Source organism: Sebastes umbrosus, chromosome 5 (genome assembly GCF_015220745.1).
Source record: "Sebastes umbrosus isolate fSebUmb1 chromosome 5, fSebUmb1.pri, whole genome shotgun sequence".
NCBI lineage: Eukaryota > Metazoa > Chordata > Actinopteri > Perciformes > Sebastidae > Sebastes > Sebastes umbrosus.
Window position 1 is genome coordinate 1,312,414 of NC_051273.1, and position 21,681 is coordinate 1,334,094.

At 44.0% G+C, this 21,681-nt stretch overlaps 1 protein-coding gene across 3 annotated transcripts in view; it reads right to left on the reverse strand.

Moving 5' to 3' along the window:
• The window catches only part of shroom2a (shroom family member 2a), a 49,985-nt gene that overhangs the window by 1,053 nt on the left and 27,251 nt on the right, over positions 1 to 21,681 (reverse strand). For 2 of the 3 annotated variants that reach the window (XM_037770354.1, XM_037770355.1), the window contains 7 exons: positions 15,626 to 15,748; positions 12,237 to 14,556; positions 10,959 to 11,044; positions 5,749 to 6,282; positions 3,401 to 3,961; positions 1,179 to 1,350; positions 769 to 1,041 (listed from right to left, as the gene is read on the reverse strand). In XM_037770354.1, the coding sequence (XP_037626282.1) occupies positions 769 to 1,041; positions 1,179 to 1,350; positions 3,401 to 3,961; positions 5,749 to 6,282; positions 10,959 to 11,044; positions 12,237 to 14,556; positions 15,626 to 15,748 (4,069 nt within the window). Of the gene's footprint in view, positions 1 to 768; positions 1,042 to 1,178; positions 1,351 to 3,400; positions 3,962 to 5,748; positions 6,283 to 10,958; positions 11,045 to 12,236; positions 14,557 to 15,625; positions 15,749 to 17,718; positions 18,084 to 21,681 lie in introns of those variants that run through there. The other variant, XM_037770356.1, reaches the window with a different exon arrangement.

Genomic DNA, 21,681 nt, shown 5'->3' on the forward strand with positions numbered 1-21,681 from the left:
TTAACCTGATCAATCATGATAAAAAAACACCCCTGTGGACACGTACCATTACACAGTGATTGACAGTTTGGGGCAGTCGTTGGTCTAGTTTTTTCACCGTCGGCTCTAGTCTGCGCATGTCGGAAGTTTCTTCGGCTGATTCAGCATGTTGAACCGGCGGCGGAGCTCGTCGGTGAGAGAAATCCCTCTGATTGGCTGTTAAACCAATCAGTGCACGAGAAGAAGAGAAACGGAGGCGAGGAAAGCAAGCCGACGAGTGAAGTCAAGAGGACACAAACACAGAAGACTCTTCTCATGTTTCATCTCCAGATATTTTCACAGCGACATGAACATCCAACATTTCATTTGTTTTAAAACTGTCATCTTTGTCATTTAAAAAGCAACAATATACCTAATAGTAGACAAACAGTTATTTATATAGCACTAAACTCAGGAGAAATTAAGCAATTTCCAGCCAAAAAAGTTGCAATAATACGGCATATGGTGCCGTTGAGACAATCATTATCACCGCAGGGGAAAATCCTTCACCGCGACAGCCCTACGTATCATAACAACGGCTTGCATATCCGCCGTCCTCGGTCTTCCTGTTTCCCTTTGTGAATGATGAATACAGACTACCGCCACCTGCTGCTGTAGAGAGTTATTTCCTCTCACGCAGGAGCAGAACGTACGTGCTAACTGTTTGTACATTTCTGACCAAGACAAAGGCGACGTGAGGCGATGCAACAGTCGGCCTTCGTCTGGGCCTTAAGGTTTACATGTACTCACCGTCTCGTCAGCGGTGGCGTCCTCCTCCAGACTGTTGAGGGCGTTCTCCACTCGGGCCAGGCGGCCCGACAGCGACAGCAGCAGGCTCACCACCTTGTCCAGGTCTCCGACAAACATCCTGAACTTGTCCAGCTCGTTGGGTTTGCAGATCTGCTGGACTCGAGCCTCCACCTCGTCTCCCAGAGCGTTGTTGTCCAGGACGTCCTCCTGGAGACTCTCGCGGGCCTCGCGCAACACCTGAAGCTTCTTGCTGAGGCTGTCGATGAGCTCTTGCTGCAGGTGGGCATGAAAAACAAGACCAAAACTCTTCATTGTTTTATGTTACACTTTCCCAGCATGTTCACGCCCACAGAGTTACGTCATCGCATGAACACTAAATATATGAATGTTGCACGGTGAGTGTTTGGTACCTTCTTGTTGGCCAGATCGATGTCCAGCTCGTCTTCAGAGTCTTCCTCCTCCTGCTCCTGTTCCTGCATGTCCTTCATCTTAATCAGGAGCTCAGCTTTGGGAGCAGATGTGCTGTAATACGTCGAACTGGTCACCATGGTGACAGCTGATGCCATGCTGTCCTCCTTCTCCCTAAAACACAACCAACAAATAATGATTCTCATATTACCAAACCAAACAAGAACACACACCAATGTCTTTATATTCAAAGCTTCTACTGAGGTTTTTCAAATGAAGCTTTGAATGTCTGTCGTCAAATTTGATGACGTCATCACCCCAAAAAAAATATCCTCAGTTTGAATAAAGTGATTCAACGGTTTAAATCAGTCGTTTTTTATTAAATCCACTTAATTGAATGAATAGAACTCGTCAGTGCGTTCCTCCCTTTGTGTGCGGCGGGCGGGAGAGCAAACACTTTCTTGACCGCAGTGAAAATGTTGTTTTTGAAAGGCAAAACGCCAACAAATATGAATTGAAGCAGAATATTTCAATAGATAAAAACATGTAGTGATTTTTTTTAAATGATTAAATTTATCTTTTTTCAATAAATGTTGACTTTTGGACTTCAGAACGCTCTGGTGGTATTGGAAAGGTTTTGATCACATGAGTCTAAAACAATCCTGCGCAGCCTCCACTAGAATCTACTAATAGTATAATACTAATAATATTAATGGAGCTTGATCTTTATCTGACACTGTGCAGAGATACCGGGTTTAAACACAATGAATAGACAAAAATGCATTTGTTCTTATGTGGCACGTATGATTTTCTCGTATATTCTCTTAGCTACAGAACGCAGTGGTTCACGACCCATTTTGTTTGTTTTTCACACGACTGAATTCTCAATGTTTAGGTTGATTTGGTCAAGTTTGCATTTCTATTAATGTACTAATTAGGCCTGTCAAAGTTAACGCGATAATAACGCGTTAATGCAAATTTGTTTTAACGCCACTAATTTCTTAAACGCATTAACACAACTTGTGATTTTGGAGGTTGTAGACGGTATCGGTATCATATGAAACTATAAAAACCTGATGAATCCATCGGTACCAACCATGTCATACTAGCTGGTCATGAAGGAGGTTAAATAACGCTCCAAACTTACACTAAATTTTAGCGAGGAAAAACTGTCATGTCCATTTTCAAAGGGGTCCCTTGACCTCTGACCTCCAGATCAGTGAATGTAAATGGGTTCTATGGGTACCCACGAGTCTCCCCTTTACAGACATGCCCACTTTATGATAATCACATGCAGTTTGGGGCAAGTCATAGTCAAGTCAGCACACTGACACACTGACAGCTGTTGTTGCCTGTTGGGCTGCAGTTTGACATGTTATGATTGGAGCATATTGTTTTATGCTAAATGTAGTACCTGTGAGGGTTTCTGGACAATATCTGTCATTGTTTTGTGTTGTTAACAGCGATTAAATATTTTAATTGACTATTATTTTTGCATTTTTCATTTATTTATTTTTGCATTATTTATTTTTTCATTATTTATTTATTTATTTTTGCATGTATATTTGCATTTATTTATGCATTTATGTTTTATTTATTTCATAATGTATTTATTTATTTAAGTATCTATGAGTTTATATCTTTATTTATGCACGATTTTCACTTTCCTGGACAATATCTGTCATTGTTTTGTGTTGTTAATTGATTTACAATAATAAATATATACATACATTTGTATAAAGCAGCATGTTTGTCCACTTCCATGTTGATAATAGTATTAAATACTTGACAAATCTCCCTTTAAGGGACATTTTAAACAGATAAAAAAATAAAAAATGTGCGATTAAACAAACAGTAAACAAACTAACTGATCGGTAGACCAGCTACTCCTGTGTTCTGAGAGGTAAAATAACTGTTTTTGTGAATGGAGTCTGGTGGCTTTGAAGAGAGAATAGATAACAGCTTCAGTTCCCCGTCAGAAAGGGCTGTCTGACAGCGAGGTAAAGAGGTGAAAATATTCAAAATATATCGTACACTTAAACTGATATTGATATTTTAGGTGGGTCTTGTTTAGGTGCTCCCGTGCTGGTACTCCTGTATGTTTCTACTAACTCCATCTACTGTAGTAATACACTGACTATGGAGAAGGACCTCATACAACCACACTGAGTCACAACTACCCCTTTAAGCCCTCCAGTTGATCACATGAAAGTGAGTTGCTGACCTTTCCTCAGCAGGGCGGGTGGCGGTCTGTTTCGGGGGAACCTTCCTGCGTTGGTGAGCTCCTTCCAGCAGCTGCTCCCCCTCAGGGAAGATCCCCTCCATCAGGTCCATGGTGGTCTTCATCTTGCTCTGGTCCAGAATCTCAGCTAGTGATTTATCCTTTCCCATGATGTCCCGGGCCAGCTCCTCTCTCTTCTGATCCTCGGACAGCCCCGTGGTTACCGTCGCCCGGTCGTCTGTGGGCTGCGGTGGCGGTGGCGGCGGTAGCGGCTGCTGACTGTCGGAGTTGATGTGATCTCCAACCGTGGTCATGTACGCGTCTCTCTGGGGGTTTGGGTCTGTCTGGGCAGCCGGCCGAGTAAATGCACAAAACAGCGAGTCCTGCCCTGCAGCTCCCAGACCACCGAGCCGGGTCACACCAGGACCCTCCGCCTCGACAGCGGGGGGGTCGCTGTGCTGCAGATATGGACAAGTCTCCTTCTCCGAGACGCCCTCTGAGTGGACGATCCTGATGGGCACTTTCTTCACCGCAGAGTGTTGGTTTTCTATCACATGATCCATCCTGAAATGTACAAAGAGAAAGAGAGCGAAACAAATCGCTTAAATAGAAGCTCCAGAAATGTTCTTTTTCAACCATAAGCTGATTTAAAGTTTCATGGCATGATGGCAACTGAGATTTTTTCCATGCCCACTAGTCCGCAGGAAGACATCTGGACTCCTCCTCTCACCACTTTGGTTTCAGTGAGCTGTAATAATCCTCCTGTACGACCTCACTACAGATGATATCAATTAGTCCGGAATCAAGACGACGAACAAACAGCTTCTACGTTTTACATCTAGCTGAACTCTGCCTCGTGGCTTTTATAGAAATGTGGAGAATCCCTTCAGTTTACTGCGGCTGAATAGGACTCGTGCTGATTCTACAAAAGGCAGCGACTCTCAATAAGCTCCTTTGTTGCATAAAGACACGAGAAGTTACAGCCGCTGTGCTCCGACTGAGCTGGGTGGTAGTTCTGAGACAGAAAGTTAGGAGAGGAAAAATCGTCATGGCCATATTCTAAAGGGGTCCCTTGACCTCTGACCTCCAGATGTGTGAATGTAAATGGGTTCTATGGGTACCCACGAGTCTCCCCTTTACAGACATGCCCACTTTATGATAATCACATGCAGTTTGGGGCAAGTCATAGTCAAGTCAGCACATTGACACACTGACAGCTGTTGTTGCCTGTTGGGCTGCAGTTTGTCGTACAATTTGTCGTACTTTTTTCGGACATTTTTCAGACTTTTTTCTAACTTTTTTTCTGATTTATTTTGGACATTTTTCTGATTTTTTTTCTGACATTTGTTTAACTTTTTTTGGAAATTTGTTGGACATTTTCCTAACATTCTTTTGACTTTTTTTTCTGAGATTTGTTGGATATTTGTCGTGCTTTTTTCTGACATTTTTCAGACATTTTTTTGACATTTTTTTTTGACATTTGTCGGACATTTGTTGGATATTTGTCGTACTTTTTTTGGACATATTTCGGACATTTTTTAAAACTTTTTTTCATATATTTGGCGGACCTTTTTCTGACTTTTTTCTGACTTTTTTTCAGACATGCTAAATCTTTATGCTAAATGCAGTACCTGTGAGGGTTTCTGGACAATATCTGTCATTGTTTTGTGTTGTTAATTGATTTACAATAATAAATATAAACATACATTTGTATAAAGCAGCATATTTGTCCACTCCCATGTTAATAAGAGGATTAAATACTCGACAAATCTCCCTTTAAGGTACATTTTGAACAGATAAAAAAATAAAAAAATTGCGATTAAACAAACAGTAAACAAATTAACTGATCGGTAGACCAGCTACTCCTGTGTTCTGAGAGGTAAAATAACTGTTTTTGTCAATGGAGTCTGGTGGCTTTGAAGAGAGCGTAGATAACAGCTTCAGTTCCCCGTCTTTTTCTATGGTGTTCCTCAAGGTCTTGGTGTCTTAATGTGGTATTTTGGAGGGATTATTGATCATTTTTATCAATTCTCCAGTGGTAAAAAAAATGGTTAAATTTAACACCAAATCTGTGTAACAAATGATATCAACACAAAAATTGCTGCAACAACTTATGAGACCTAGTAGAGCATGGGGATGACCATCATATACTATGACTAGAAGAACTTGACTCACAGTGCTGAACTGCATCTCAGATTAATCTTCAGGTTCCAGCTTTCAGATGATGAACACCATTTCGATGTGACATCTACTGTTGACCTGCTATCTCCCCCTAAACACCCCCTGGACCCCCCTAAAGAAGAGGTCTATTGTGGGTCTCAATACTATGCACATAAATAAAACAAGTTTACCTGTTTGAGTCTTCATCCTGTAAGGAGACGGGAGGCTTGTCGCTGAGTCTCTGCGGGGAGAAGTGTGGCGATGGCGAGCGCTGCTGCTGCCCCTCCATGGTGGCCGGCCCTGGGGGTCTGTAGGAGGACGGCGGGGGAGAGGAGGCAGGCTGAGGACTGGATGTTGATAGATGATGTACTGCCCCTTGTGCTTTGTCCACAAGTCCTTTGCCCTGCTCAGAATCTCCCTTTGCAGAGTGGGTGGGGACGAAGGCGGGGTTGGGGTCGGCGTTAGGAGAGCAGATTTCACTCTGGGAACTGGTGGAGGACTCGTGGGAGTCGAGCTCTGGGTATCTGGGCGGGGGAGGCTTCCTCCTCGGCTCGGCGTGTCCCTGGTCCTCTGCGAGACTCACGGCGGGTCTCACAGCGGCAGCTCGCTGTCTACAGTCAGGGTTGGCTCCCGGGTTCATGGGCGGAGGAGGAGGAGGAGGAGGTAGAAAAAACTCCACCGGCTTCTCTCTCACTTTACAGTCGGCGGGCCCTCTGTCAGGGAACCTGAGCAAAACAATAGAAAGCTTTTAATTACACAGTGCTCAGCCGCCAGGCAGCGTGGGCTATCATCTGCAGCTCAATCAAATAATACAGCGTGGCAGCAGCAGGAGGCCTTGTTCGTCTCTCCACCAGCCACTCTATGATTATACCAGCATGACAAGACACTCGACTCCCTCTCCTCCAGCCTCCTCCCTGCTCAGCTGGCAGCCCGGAGAGGAATATTTCAGTTCCCACAAGTCAGCACAGAAGGAATAAATAATCCTCCAGTGCAACAGAAGCAAAACAGGATCACTTTTTCCTGCCCAGTTCACATTTACTGCTTTAACTCTTTGTAGGTAAAGTTAGAAGAGCAATAGAGATGTCAGGACTAAAGTGATTATATACTAACATCTGAACCAGTAAGTGTTCCATGTGGTCATTAAAGGGACTGTATGGAACTTTTTACACGTATAAATTGTTCTTTATTGCCAATGTGTGAACAGGTTGTATCCAAACCTACAAAATGAGACACACGACGGACTACACGTAGGTCCCCTGTTCCGACAATACACGCTCTCCCGGCACCGGTGTCTTAATATACGGGCTTACCGGGGCTCACGCCCGCCCGGGTCCGACCATGTAAAGAGGCCCACGACGCTCCGGGGGAAAACAATAAAGATATAATTCACAGGGAGAAGCAAAAGCGTAATGGGATTCTGCATGCGCAACGGACACAACGGTGGTGTTTTTTTACTCTGACACAACCTCGATTGAATATCCTACTGTGAGGTCCGATGACATCATTCTGCATAATAAGTAACCATGTGCTTCTGTTTACAGCGTTGTGCGTCTGAGCTCAGCCGGTCAAATTCACGGACATGACTGAACACGTCGTGGAAAGCAAAAAAAATATGCTAGACTTTCTGTTGGGACGTTGTAAGGCGTCATGAGGCGTCGTGAGACGTCGTGAGGCGTCGTGAGGCGTCGTGAGGTGTCGTAACATGTCGTGAGGCGTCGTGAGGTGTCGTGAGGCGTCGTGACGCGTCATGAGGTGTCGTGAGGCGTCCCAGACACGGCGTCGGTTGTCGTGTACTATGACACACTACACAATATAAAACCATCGATTGTCGCACACTACACTCATTTATCGTTCCTGATCCCCTACGACGGCCGTGTCGGGCTATGACCGGCCTCCACAACAGACTCATGGTACGTGTCCCACGGGGGTGTTGTTTTATCCCAGCATTGGACACTTGATGAGTTTCCACTAGACACCTGATTGGATGAAAGCCTTCCCTCCGTTGGCCGCTGCTCCCAGCTTTCAAACCGGAACCAACGTGGCGGCTCATGTGGAAACTTTCTTCTCTTACATCACGAAAATAGTTCACCGAAACGTGTTTCTGAAAACATTTCATGAGAGAAATAAGCCACGGAGTTGCTGAATCTGTCCTGTCTGAATGTGATATGTTGATAGCAGATTTTACACATGCAAACCAAAGACACATTTCTGTCTTTTGTACGCAAAAAGTAGAAAATAAAGTATTTTCTATTATATGTTTTGATATAGTTTTGCTGTTACTTCAATTCATCATAACTTTTCTCTGTTTTTTTTAGTCTCCGTTCACCGTGGAGGGATGAGAGAAAAACAATCAAGGATTCAAGATAACACGTGGTGATAACTGATGGTCATTTTTGGGGGTGAAGTATTCCTTTAAGACTCTCTGATCCTTTCACTGTGAACACATTACTACACTACAATCTTTGCCAAATAGGAGACAAATTCTGGTTGTTTTCCGTCTTTACAAATCTAAATCCACGGCAGCAGTAGCTATAATAAAGGCAGATCAAACACAGTATAGTTCAATAATTGTAAAAAAAGAAAAGAACTCACCCTACGTGCCGTTTTACTGCTGCCATTTCCACTGAATATAAAAAGTGAGCGTGCTGAGTGTGCTGTGTGTGACAGAAGCCACCTGTTGGTGTCTCTTTACACCGGTATCACTATCAATAACACTATCTGGGTGGAGCTCATCTCACAGACCGTTCAATGACAGAGAACTTCCTTTGTGCTGTTGTTGTTGTAACGCAAACGTGAGAGTGTCATCTGGCGTGTCTCCGACAATGAGATACTCTACACCCTTCAATGAGTCTCACCTGTGGGAGTTTAGATAAAGACTCCAGAATAACTGGTTACAAACCATGAAGTCATCTCCACCACGTCACTGCACATACATGGAGTTTAACATGATTCTAAAGAATCGGAGCATCAGAGGACGAGAAGATATCCTGGCTTTTGTCTCTCCAGCTATGAGTCAAGCTCCCAAAAAGACTGGATACTACATTTCCCATAATGCAACCCAATAGCTTCTTTAATTATGCTGCGTTCCATATGAACCGAAGTCGAATTTCCGACTCGGGAAGTCCATGGATGTATAAAGAGAAGTGGATACAGCGTTGGAGGCGGAGCCCCGTTCATTCCTGTGAAAGTGTCTCCGTGGCGCCTGAAGACAAAATGGCTCGACTTCCGCCTGGAGAGGTACCCGCATCTTGGGCAAATGGAACAAGCGCAGTAGCGTCCGTTTGGTCACGGCTTGGCGCTCCAGCCTCGGTCTGGGTCTCATTCACATGAACGGAAATCTATGTCTATTGTCTCTTTGTTTATTTAATTTGATTTGTTCATTTTAGTGATGTCACGATACCAGAAGTCTAGTAGTCGATACCAATACCAGTGAATTTCCACGATTCTCGATACCAAATTCGATACCACGGTATAAAAAAAACAATAAATCCAATGTAATGTGTACATGTGTCTATATACACACTCACCGGCCACTTTATTAGGCACACCTGTTCAATTGCTTATTAACACAAATAGCTAATCAGCCAATCACATGGCAGCAACTCAATGCATTACGTCATCTAGAGGTGGTGAAGACGACTTGCTGAAGTTCAAACCGAGCATCAGAATGGGGAAGAAAGGGGATTTAAGTGACTTTGAACGTGGCATGGTTGTTGGTGCCAGACGGGCTGGTCTGAGTATTAAACTGCTGATCTACTGGGATTTTCACGCACAACCATCTCTAGGGTTTACAGAGAATGGTCCGAACAAGAGAACATATCCAGTGAGCGGGGGTTGTGTGGACGGAAATGCCTTGTTGATGTCAGAGGTCAGAGGAGAATGGGCAGAGTGGTTGGAGATGATAGAAAGGCAACAGTAACTCAAATAACCACTCGTTACAACCAAGGTATGCAGAATAGCATCTCTGAACGCACAACACGTCCAACCTTGAAGCAGATGAAGACCACCCGGTACTAGTAAGGTGTACCTAATAAAGTGGCCGGTGAGTGTATATCCTCAGACTGCAGTAGCTTAAATTCACTGACATGGTGACATTTCACCGGGTAAAGGCTACCAGAGGTGGGACCAAGTCCTAACTCAGGTATGAGCTTTTCATCAGATGTAACGTGATGTTAACAGCAGAGTAACTGGATCCAACTGGTGCCCAGTAACATAACGTCGGTTCTTCATGGGTTTCTCCTGAAACTTGATTGGATGCTGTTGGATCGGTTAAACTAAGAGGATCAGGGGAGTTAAGTGTAAGATAATCAAATGCAAGTCTCAATAACGTTCACTGGAAATAAAGATAGAAATTCAGTTTGTTCGGTTCAGTTCAGTTTTTTCCCCCACGAGTGAGTCCTCTTCTCGAACATAGAGGATCTCTGGATCTCGCCGCTGCATGGCGCTGTGTTGTGCGTAAATCTCCGACAGGGGGAGCGGAGGACAGAAGCAGCCGCATTTGGCGCTTGGCGACTGTTTATTTCGGATCCTGCAGGCATCGTACGGTACCGTCGGTACGGTAGAAAACGAGTACCGTCACGTTTTTAGAGTTTTGGCATCGACTTGGTACCGCAGTATCGGTTCTCGTGACCCTAGTTCATATTAACTTTGATATGTACGTCTGGTGTGAGACGCCAGGTGACAAGAAACAAATACGACGACGGTATCGTGTCATTTCAAATATTAAAATAGTTTTGGTTTACGTGATTGTGAGTGATTGTGTAGATCATGAAACACAAGATTATGTTGAGTATATTCAAATTCAAGCATATTGCTAACCCTTGAAAACATAACTGTTGAAATTTAGCATTTTCCAAACTTCCAAGACTTTGTACGAACCCTGATTTAACCGTAACAAACTACATTTTTGACCTGATGATGGCGCTAGATTAAAAGTTAAGGTATCTCTTTAGTTATTAGAGTTCATCCTGAGGGGATCATGAACGCCTGAACCAGATTTCAGAAGTTGTTGAGATCTTTCAGTCTGCAGCATCGACAGAGATGCCATCTATAGAGCCGTGTCGCTAGCGTGGCTAAAAATCCAATTATGCAGAGTAATAGATCTTATTAATGATAATTTCATGCCTCGGGGGTCGGGCCCCTGAACCCGGGTCCCCGTCTCATTCTGCCGGAGGGCTGGAGAAACACTTCCTCACTGTCACAGACGTGGTCAGATATCTCGCCTACGCCAGTAAACCTCCAGTAGACGACACAAAGCTCAGCCAGAGAGTTGTCGCTGGTATGCCTTGACAGATTATAAAGACTTCACTGTTCCTCTACAAGCTCACTGAGGCATACAGGCAGACATCCCTCTGCTAGAGACACACTGGTGCACCAGCAGCAGGTACATCTAATGACTCACCCTGTGGCGGTGATGGGCGGTTCAGCAGGTTTACTCTCCGTCTGGGAATATTCTGCCTCACTCTTTCTTGCAGGAACTTGAATCTTCTGTAAATGAAGTTGAAACAAACACACAATCAGTTCTGCAGAAACCACCCAAACAATCCACAGAAGAAAAGCAGCTTCCAGTCCTCCAGAGAGTTTCTAGTCTGTTAATGATTCCAACCAACTCATGTTGCAGCTTCCTGGTTTTCAACAGTGAGAAAACATCAGCGTGTTGATGCCCCTCTCTCTCTTCCTTAAGCTGAGGGTGTGTCATTATGAACAAACATGGATTAATATTTGACTTGGCTCTTTCCTTCCTCCTCCTGTTTCTTTCACTTCACAGTGTTTGTCTTAAAGCCACCTCGAGGGCTTCAGACAGTTACAACACTTAAACTGACTATAGTCGAAGCTGCAGGTCAAAGGTCATCTTCCAAGAGCTGCAGGAGCACTTAGCAAACTGATAAATCTGTTTATCAGTCAGTTTGTCTTTCTAGTTAGTCAGCTAGTTAGCTGTAGTTAACTAGCCCAACTTGTTGCATTAGCTAACTGAGGGTTTATTTTTTAGTTTCTTCCACGTTAGTTTAGTGTGTTTATTTTCACACAACACTTTGACTGTCTCTCTCACTCGTTCTCGTCTTCACCGTCTCCTCCTGCTGGAGATGAATTAACGGAAAGCAGCCGATACCGGAGGTTTGCGGGCCTCTAACCGGTCCGAATGACGGGGAGTACAACTTTCAGCTTGACAGAAAACAAGAGAAAAGTCCCGTTAGAGAAATAAACGAATCTCAGAGCAGCCCGGTGCGGTGTCGGTGCTGGAGCTGAGGAGAGAGCGGCCGATGCTGGTGGACGGTGCACCTTTAAAACGTGTCTGTGCTTCCCCCGGTTTGCTGTGGCCGGCGTGCGGCGGTGCAGCTCCTCGGTGCAGCAGCAGCCAGACGGCCGCCTCGCCAGGAGGAGACGGTGAAGAAGAGAGCGAGTGAGAGAGAGTCGGTATGTTGCGGTGTGTTCGTTTTTTATCTGATAAACAGTAAATTCATCAAATTCAGTGCCACATAGCTGTTTGTCCAAGCTACTGTGGCTGGTTTCATCTAAACTGGGTTGGAAAAACGAAGCAATCTGGTTGCCATGGTAATGAATTAACCAAAAGGAAGAACGTTAACCAAATAACAAGACAGGAGGAGGAGGGCTAAAACCAGGTTACGGCCATTTAGATTACTCCAATAGAAAGGTTTGTTGAAGTCATTTTGAGCCTCACCTGTCCATAGAAGTCAGCTGAAGGAGACGATCTGGATCTCTCGTGGAAACAGGTGGTTTTGGATCTCTCCTCTGGTCCTGGATCCAGGATGTTATCGGCTGACCGGTACCGTCCGGAGGCTCTCGTTTCTGGGTCGGTTTTCTGTACATTCCACCTGGCCTCGTACTCAGCGAAGGTGCCCAGTCTTTGCTGGTCTAGGATGAACTGCTTGTGTGCAGAGTGAGGACCTCCCTGGACCTCTTCAGCTCTGCTCCTGAAGCCCGTCACTGTGTCCTCTGGTTCACTGCTGGAGCTGAAACCTCGGGTTTTGGTCCCTGTGGGGGTCTCTGTATAGATCTGCGGGGGGAGAGCTGGTCTAAGGAGCTTCTGCTGGTCTAGTGAGGAGCTTTGATTGCGAGTGAGATCTCCCTTCACCCCGACTTCGTGGATTTTGTCCGGCTCAGAGAAAGAACGTACCTTCTTTTCTGCAGGAAAACGCTTACGGCCTCCGATGCGAGTCACCTGACTACCTGAGTTGCTCATCCCAGACTCTGACACAGTCGGCAGAGTTGCGATGTCTTTCCGGGCTGAGGACGGGTAGTTAGGTAAGGCCTCGGCCGCCGGGTGCTCCAGCAGGACCGGCTCCAGGTCTTTCCTCCTGAACGACGTCGCCTTGAGCACCCGTGCTTGTGCTTCCTTCAGATGATCCTTGTAGGAGCTGGAGAAGGAGCCGTCTGCAGATGTCGGGGCGCTGCTTTCGGTGGACTTCCAGACATCATGATCATCTTCAGTCTCACCCTCAGCACCAGGAAGCGTCGCTGCGCTCATACTCTTCTGCAGCTTGGCTCTTCTCATCTGGATTTCGTTCCTTAACGTCGTAGCGAAGCGGTCGCTGCGTCTCATCTGCTTGCTCTCAAGGGACTCCTCGGAGTTTGGGCCTCTTGTTTTGTCACCTTGGCCGGCGGCGTCCAGGGATAGCGAGTGAAGCATGGGAGTCGCCTGGGGGCAGATCTTGTTGCTCACTTGGCTGTGATGTCGGTTGTCGTGTTGCGGCGGCAGAGACCTCCGATGGTCGACGGTCTGTCTGGGAGGATAACTCATGAACGGAGCTTCGGCGTTGTGTCCTCTCTGGCTTCCCCTATCGTCAGCGCTGGTTTCTAGTACGGTACTCACTTTGCTGTATCCATTACTGTCTTTACTGTGAGGGGCGTGTTGCTGCTGTTGAGGCAGGTGATACTTCACCTTGTTGACTGACTGTGGGCTGAGAGAGTTACGCTCATTTCCAGCCAGCTCTACGCCCGTGATGCTCTTCCTGTCCTCTGATTTTCCTGACTGGGGGTTGTGACACGTTGTGACGCAGTAGTACCGGCTGTGTGCACTGCCGTCGGTGTTTTGGTCGGTGGACGTAGTAGACATGGAGGTGCTTAAGTTCCTCCTCTGGTTCTGACCAAAGTGTTGTGCGGACCCGTTAGTAGGCAGCTCCTGCATGCTGCAGTAGTAGCCACCTACGTTCTGTGGCTTTGGTACGGACATCGCCCGCGGCTGGGTATAAAAAGTGCTTTTGTCACTGTGGTGTCGTTGATGGTGGGGCTGGCCTTGCCGAACATCGCTGCTGGACAGCGAGTACTGCTTGTTAGAGCTGAATTTATCAGCAGAAGAGTGAAACACATCGCCGTCGTTTTTCAGGGACGGGTTGTGGCCGCGGCGGCTTTCAGAGGAAGTCTTGACGTGTGATTCAGGTGCTTCAGGGTGAGATATGACGAGCCCCCGTTCGTGCACCTTCGTCGCAGCAAAGCTGTCGCTGCGTGCAGGTGGAGGCGGAGGAGGAGGAGAGGGGGAGGCAGTCTTCTTCTTTGTTTCAGGGACGTGCCAAACTGGTCCTAAGTTGGTTCTGCTTGAAGTGGAGTGGCGCGAGCCGGCCGAGTCCTCCGTCTGTGGGCCGGCGCTAACTCCGGGCATCTGGAAGTACGCCACCCTGTCGTCCTGTTTGACGCCCTCAGTCAGGCTCTGGCTGTTCCTGCCGTTGTTGTGTTTTCCTCCAGCGTCCCACTGACTGACTTTATAGAGCACGTTCTCCGTGGAGGCGGCGTTGCTCTTGGAGAGGGTGTAGTCTGGAGTGCCGGAGCTCGTGGAGAAGGAGCTGTAGGCCGAGTCTCGTTTGCCTCCTCCTCCTCCCAGGTGCTCCATGCTGTTGTTGGACTTGGCGGGTGACAGCTGGCCGGCGGGGTACGGGTGGGGGACGTGTTCTAGGCTGTCCATGCTGCCCAGAGAGCTGAACTGGTCCGAGACTCGGCGCAGGTTTGTTTGCTCCCAGCCGGAGGACAGATCAGTGGAGGAGGAGCTGGAGGGGAAAGCAAAGGAACACGTGTGAAAATACAAACACAACCAAAACAGACATTTACCTACAGACTGTTGTTGTTAATGAAGTTATGAACTATGGTCCTTTTCCTCTATTGCTTGCTCTGTATCACACATAATGGTCTGAAGGGGATACTACCAGCAGAGCAATAACTCAGGCTAATGCACAAAATTATTATTAATCTATTGTGATTTTGTTCTCATTAAATTACGACTTTATTCTCGGCAGTATTACTTTTTTTCTCAAAATATTACGACTTCTCAGGGAACACAGATTTGTGGGATATGTTTCGAATGTGCAGAAAGTTTTGGACCTGAGCAGAAATGTTGCTGAAACACGTACGAGCTATTAAAGTCCAGAGGTTTATAAATACATTAATGCATCATTGTGGTGATTTTAAAGAGGAGAGAGCACATTTAAAGAGGTTACTTCCCTAAATGAGAAAAGTTGATCTACAGGAGATGAAATATTTGAAAGCAATACAGAATGACTGAGAGCCTTACTGCATTATATTCTATTCTATTTTAATATTTTGATATTTTGTCACCTGAATTTTGTGTTTTCCTACATAAATAAAGACATTTACACCATAAATGTGTGCGTACTTATTCACCAGAATGCAGGAAATTAACCGTTTGATGCTCAAAATGGGAGACACATTTTCATCTAATCAATTATCAGGTTTCAGTATCAAGACTTAAACACAGCTGAAAGCCTAAATGCACATCTTTTTGTACTTCTATGTTTAGCATTGTCAATAAAATTAACCCAAAACATCTGGAGAAATGCACAAAACTTTAGATTTTTCAGGAGAAAAGTCCATTTCAATGGAAAACTGTTTAGTTTAAAAAAAATATATATCTTCATGTTGTTTTCAGCAGAGAGAAGAGATTGATTCAACATTCAGAAGCTATAAAGTGTCCGTAGTAGAACAACCTAAAGAACCAACAGTTGGAAAACCCTCTTTAATCATATAGTTTTAATCTACAGTGCTGGATATCTAACACACTGAGACTCAAGAGGCAGACTTCAGGATCCCTTCAGGAGTTACCTTGCATCGTATCTGGTGTGCCAGACTTGCGTGGGAGGAGACTGCGTTTTGGCGGTCTCTGATTGGCTCTCGTTGAACTTGGTGGCGTGCCAGGAGTGAGGCCTGCTTATGGGTTCATTCCTCCTGCAGAGAGGGGTAGAGAACACAGACTGGATCAGAGACCGGCCCCCTTATGGAAAACACTGTGTGCTGCTTACTGTGCAGCTGGAAGTCACTGCTACAGCTGGCAGTACTGCAACTCAACTAGTTTTATATCCTGCATGTCGTGGAAAAACTGTATTAAATATGAAGAAATGTAAGTTTTGTGCATTTTTTAACAATTAAGATGGTTAAGTATTCTGAAAGCACACCGGGTGTCCGGACGTTTAAGATTGAAAGAGGACCTTGATGATGCTCCTGAGTCCCATGGTAGACAGCCTGGACCGAGGGTTACACAACATTGTTCTGCCTCCTCTCTGGTGATTATACATGATTCTGTATGATGTGGGACTTTATAAAGCTGAGTGAATGTTACCAGAGAGCTGCAACGATTAGTCGACTAATCGATTAGTCGACTAATCGATCGACAGAAAAATAATCGTCAACTGATTTGATAATCGATTGGACTTTGAGAAACCGGGATGGATATTTATAGACTGATAGGGCCGTGCAATTAATCACATTTCAATTACAAATACAATTTTGGCTTCAGACGATTATGAAAACCAGATAATTTACATAAAACGATTATTGTGCCGTATTCCGTTTCACAATGATGCTCTTGTTTTGTCTTGCGTTATAAATCCAGCGCACCCCTTTCCTTAACGCAGTGGTGCGCCGCCCGCGACCGACTCTAAGTCGGCTTGGAAAGGCTGATGATGCGTTGATCAATAAATTGTTTACTAGAGCACCAAAGTGCACCAGATTGATGCATTTAACTTCAAAATGTAGGCCACAAAAGTTTCTTTTTAAATGCATGATGTTTCCAAAGTCAACGAGTAATTATGTTAATTAATCGTGATCTCAATATTGACTACAATAATCGGGATTATGATTTTTGTCGTAATCGAGCAGCCCTACCAAATGATTAATTGATAATGACAATATTCGTTAGTTGCAATTGACATGAAATGATCATTGTGCTGTATTCTGTTTTGCAATGACGCTCTCATTTTGTCTAGTGCTATAAATCCAGCGCGCCCCTTTCCTTTACAGCGGTGCGCTTTCCTCTCGCTCCGCAGGTCAACGACGGCCGCTCGGTGTGGGAAGGATCCCCTCGTGGGAATTCTACCGGCCAGCGCCGGCCATATTTCTTCCGTAATAGTGCGGCACGATCGGCTCTAGGTCGGCTTGGAAAGGCCTGAGCTTGCTGTCAATCGGGACAGACTGTCCTGTGCGTTGATAACGGCAATCCACCTGAACCGTCTTGAAACACGGACCCAATCTAGCCTCTTAGTTTTGCTCTCAAAGTGCACCAGACTGATGCTTTTAACTTGAAAACGAAGGCCACAAAATGTTCTTTCTAAATGCACAATGTTTCCAAAGTCAACGAGCAATCGTGATGAATAATCGTGATCTCAATATCAACCAAAATGATCGTGATTATGATTTTTTACCATCAAGCAGCCCTACATCAAAGTGAGGATTGACCTGAAGTATAAGAGATGTTTCTGTCTCTTTGCACAGCTGTCAGTTCTGCACAGGAAACGTACCCTTTAAAGCGATTCTTTCTGAGTTGCATGTCAGGAAAAATGTGAACAGAACATATCAGCATAAAATAACAAACACCTCAAATCAAATACAATTTCCTTCAATCAATACAGACACAGAAACATGAGCGTACATGTCACAGACAGACAGACAGACAGACAGACAGACAGACAGTGTTTTGCATGCTGAAATAATGGGATGAATCTCTTTCCTCTAATGACATGAACCACAAAGAGACATGCCGATAAGGGCAGGTAATAAACCACAGGAGAGGGAGAGTCGCTACGACAGGAATGAGGATGATATTATCACTAGACGACGAGTGATTGATGTGATTATGAGCACGGGGAGGGGAGGGGAGGGGAGAGAAGGGGAAAGGTACTACTAATTACGATGAACCGTACCTCATGGAACTTCGCAAAATCTTCGTGAGAAAGCTTCTCGCCACATGAACGTCATTCTCAGAGGGCATTTTCTGAGCTACAATATCCACCATTTTCATATTCCTGGGCAGCAGGGGGAGGAACACACACACACACTCAGAGCTCATCCACAGTTGACTTCACAGAAGAAGAAGACATCTGACATTTAGACCGCTGGGTCTGACTGTTCAAAGTTTGTGCACACCACATTATGGAAATTACAATCTCTGTTAGCAGGACTTTCTGTTGTTGTAAAAGAAAGCTTTTAGATTTTGGACACCTACTCCATGGAACAATCTACAGACTGATCTTAAACTTCAAAACATATCAACCCTGCAACCCCAAAGTCCAGGATGTCTGTGTACAACTGACTACGTTTACATGCACGCTAATATTCCACTATTAATGCAAATATAACAATATAGTGAACTTGATGCAGGTCATGTGAACAACAGAGTTAAACCTTATTCTGAATGGAGCATTTTCAGATTAAGACATGTGTGATATGGTGATATTATTCAGGTTTTAGGAGCATTCTTTGGACAGTACAGTATATACTTCTTGCCTGTTTGCAGCCAGCTCTGTGTGTTTTACACAAACAGACCGGCTGACAGTTTGCAGAGATGCACAAAAAAGAAGGAGAAACACACCTAGTTTTAACAGGTTTTTAGATATGCACAAATATCACAGCGCCGACCTTTTCAAGAAGGTGTTTGAAGGAATGAAAGAGGGAGGCTGTGCTCGCCACCGGTTACGTTAATCTGAGTATGAACGGCTGCGTGTAAACAGGAATATTCATTCTCATTAGCCATGTAAACAGCTTAGTAGGAATACTGTCTTTTTTTTTGGAATAAGGACAAAAAACTGAATGTTTGTCGGACAAAAAAGTCTGAAAAAAAGATCTGAAAATGTTTTCGAAATTTGAGCATGTAAACATAGTCGTTGTTTATCTGATCATTTTAATGTGCTTTTATGTTAATTGTTGAAACTCTGTGTTGCTGTTATGCTATTCTTGGTCATGTCTCCCTTATAAAAGAGATGTTTGATCTCCTGGTTAAACCTGGTTAAATAAAAGGCTAAATAAAGAAAATAGCACTGCAGAAAACTCAAGTGTGTCGGGGGGGTCAGTGTCCAAAAAAAGCTCACAAAGACGAGAGGTTCTCTAAATCAGTGATCAGTGAAGAGGGGTTATAAAATAAACAAGTATACTGTATATCTACAGATGGGGATCATTTGCACCAATAATACAATCATATTGTGTCAACTACTACTACCCACAATTAGCTTTGGACCAATAGAAACTCTGACACACAGCTATAAGTTCATTATTTTAAAGTTGAAGCACTCACTGACAGTCTTCTTTAGACTGGTACGTTTAAATATCTGGATTTATTAGGACTATGTCAGTCTTGCTATTGATCATTTTCTTGAAATGCTGTCAAGTTGAGTCCAAATGCAATTTGAATAAAATAACCCTCTTTTTAAAATGAATATAAGAGGTATTAACATGATTTAAATTGAAATATGTTTCTGTTTATCACTATGAAACTGGCGCTGGAAGTATCTAGGTTGAACAGTTTCAATGATATCTAAGAGTACTAATGGTAGTAAACATTATGCTTAATCAGTGTTATGGTTATTAAGTGGTCCCTGGCCCCAAACATTTGACAACCCCTGCTCTAAATCTCCTCAAATCCACCTGAATAATCACATTTTTCTACTTCACAGGTCAGTAATATGCAAAATATCTACTGATTAATGGTGTTACAGCCCCCTCTACTGGTCAAACTAATGCATGCTCATGATGATGTCACAGTTTAAAGTGTGACAGAAGTTGCCCTGTATGATGAACCTACATCACAGAAGACACATTATATACTCATCATCTCTCATTAGGCTCATTATCTCACCAGTATACTGTATGTAGCTGGTAGGTGGTGCTCAGACTGGAGACCATATGGTCTCAGGGGGGAACACAAAGCCCAGCATGGGGCAGATTAACAGAACAGAGAATCTCTTACACATCATCACCCCTCCATCCAAGCTGTCGTCTGCCTCCCAGACAACCCCGATATCATATCAGGCACGGGGGTCTCTGGTAGGTGTTTATTAGTGCACATATTGTGACGTTTGGAGGGTTATTAAATGGGGATGGTTATAGAGGATATTGTATTTAAGTATACATGTTTTCTACTTTTATAAAATGGGCCAACAAACTAATGTTAAATCTTATATTTTGGGGATTTTGTTGTCTCCTTAAAATGTTCCCAAACAACAAAACTGCAATGTGAATTATGTTTCGAGGGAAACGTCTTTTGTCCTGGATTAGGTTTGTTTTTGATGTATCACAAATACACACGTTTGTAATAGGGCTGTCAAAGTTAACGTGATAATAACACGTTAACGCAAATTTGTTTTAACGACACTGATTTCTTTAACGCATTAACACAACCTGCGATCTGAGGTTGTAGCGGGCTCAGTTTTAAAGCTAGAGTGAAGATACTGGTATCATATGAAACTATAAAACCTGATGAATCCATCGGTACCAACCATGTCAAACTAGCTGGTCATGAAGGAGGTTTAATAACGCTCCAAACTTAACACTGAATTTTGGCGAGGGAAAAACTGTCAAGTCCATTTTCAAAGGGGTCCCTTGACCTCTGACCTCCAGATCAGTGAATGTAAATGGGTTCTATGGGTACCCACGAGTCTCCCCTTTACAGACATGCACACTTTATGATAATCACATGCAGTTTGGGGCAAGTCATAGTCAAGTCATCACACTGACACACTGACAGCTGTTGTTGCCTGTTGGGCTGCAGTTTGACATGTTATGATTGGAGCATATTGTTTTATGCTAAATGCAGTACCTGTGAGAGTTTCTGGACAACATCTGTCATTGTTTTGTGTTGTTCATTGATTTACAATAATAAATATATACATACATTTGCATAAAGCAGCATATTTGTCCACTCCCATGTTGAAAATAGGATTAAATACTTGACAAATCTCCCTTTAAGGTACATTTAGAACAAAAATGTGTGATTAATGTGCAATTAATTTGCTATGGACAATCATGTGATTAATCACGATTAAATATTTTTAATTGATTGACAGCTCTAGTTTGTAATGATTGTCTGCATAGGCAGGAAGTCAAGGTGGATGGAACAGTCAAACAAACTCAGGATTTTCACCCAGGAGACCACTTGTTGGTGTCCCGTGTGAAACTAAAAGTTAACATTCACTAATTTTAATTTACGAACCAAAGACAAACCATGATGTTTATTTACTAAACCTAACCAAGTAGCGTTGTTGCGTTTTTTGTTTTGTTTCAATTTACGTTAACCACGTGTTTAAAACTGTTAAAAACCCTCTAAACGTCATTGAGAATGTAGTTTAGTTATACGGGAACGTAATTTTGTAGGAGACCGGGTTGTCTTCTGACACCTATCACAGAAACATTAAGTGGAATAAGTTTTAAAAACACCTGTAAATACTTCTTTAATGTGTATTTTTAGCCTCCGTCTAGTGTCGTTTGTATGTTAGACCTTCGGTAACTAGTTTAACTGAGAGGGAACTGTGAAACTATTCTAAACAAAGCTTTGCTTCTTGTTCACGTTCTCATCGGACTCAAGACTTTCCCTACAAAGCCCCGAGGTCAGGAGGTCCTGGACCCTCAGTCACCTTGTCTAAAGGCCTTCAATGATCTGATGACAACAGGTCCAAACAACAGCTGAAAACTAACTACTAGATGTTATATCTGCAGCCTACGCTCACTTTATAGATATCGAGAGAGATTCGGTTAAGCTAAAATAAAGTCGGACAACTCCACAAAATGAAGAGTGGATTAAAGTCGAGGCCTATTTAGAGGACAAAGAGAAGCCAACATGGAGCCCAGTCCTCCTCCTCGTCTCCTCACAGTCCCTGTTTCTAGGGCAGTAGCTG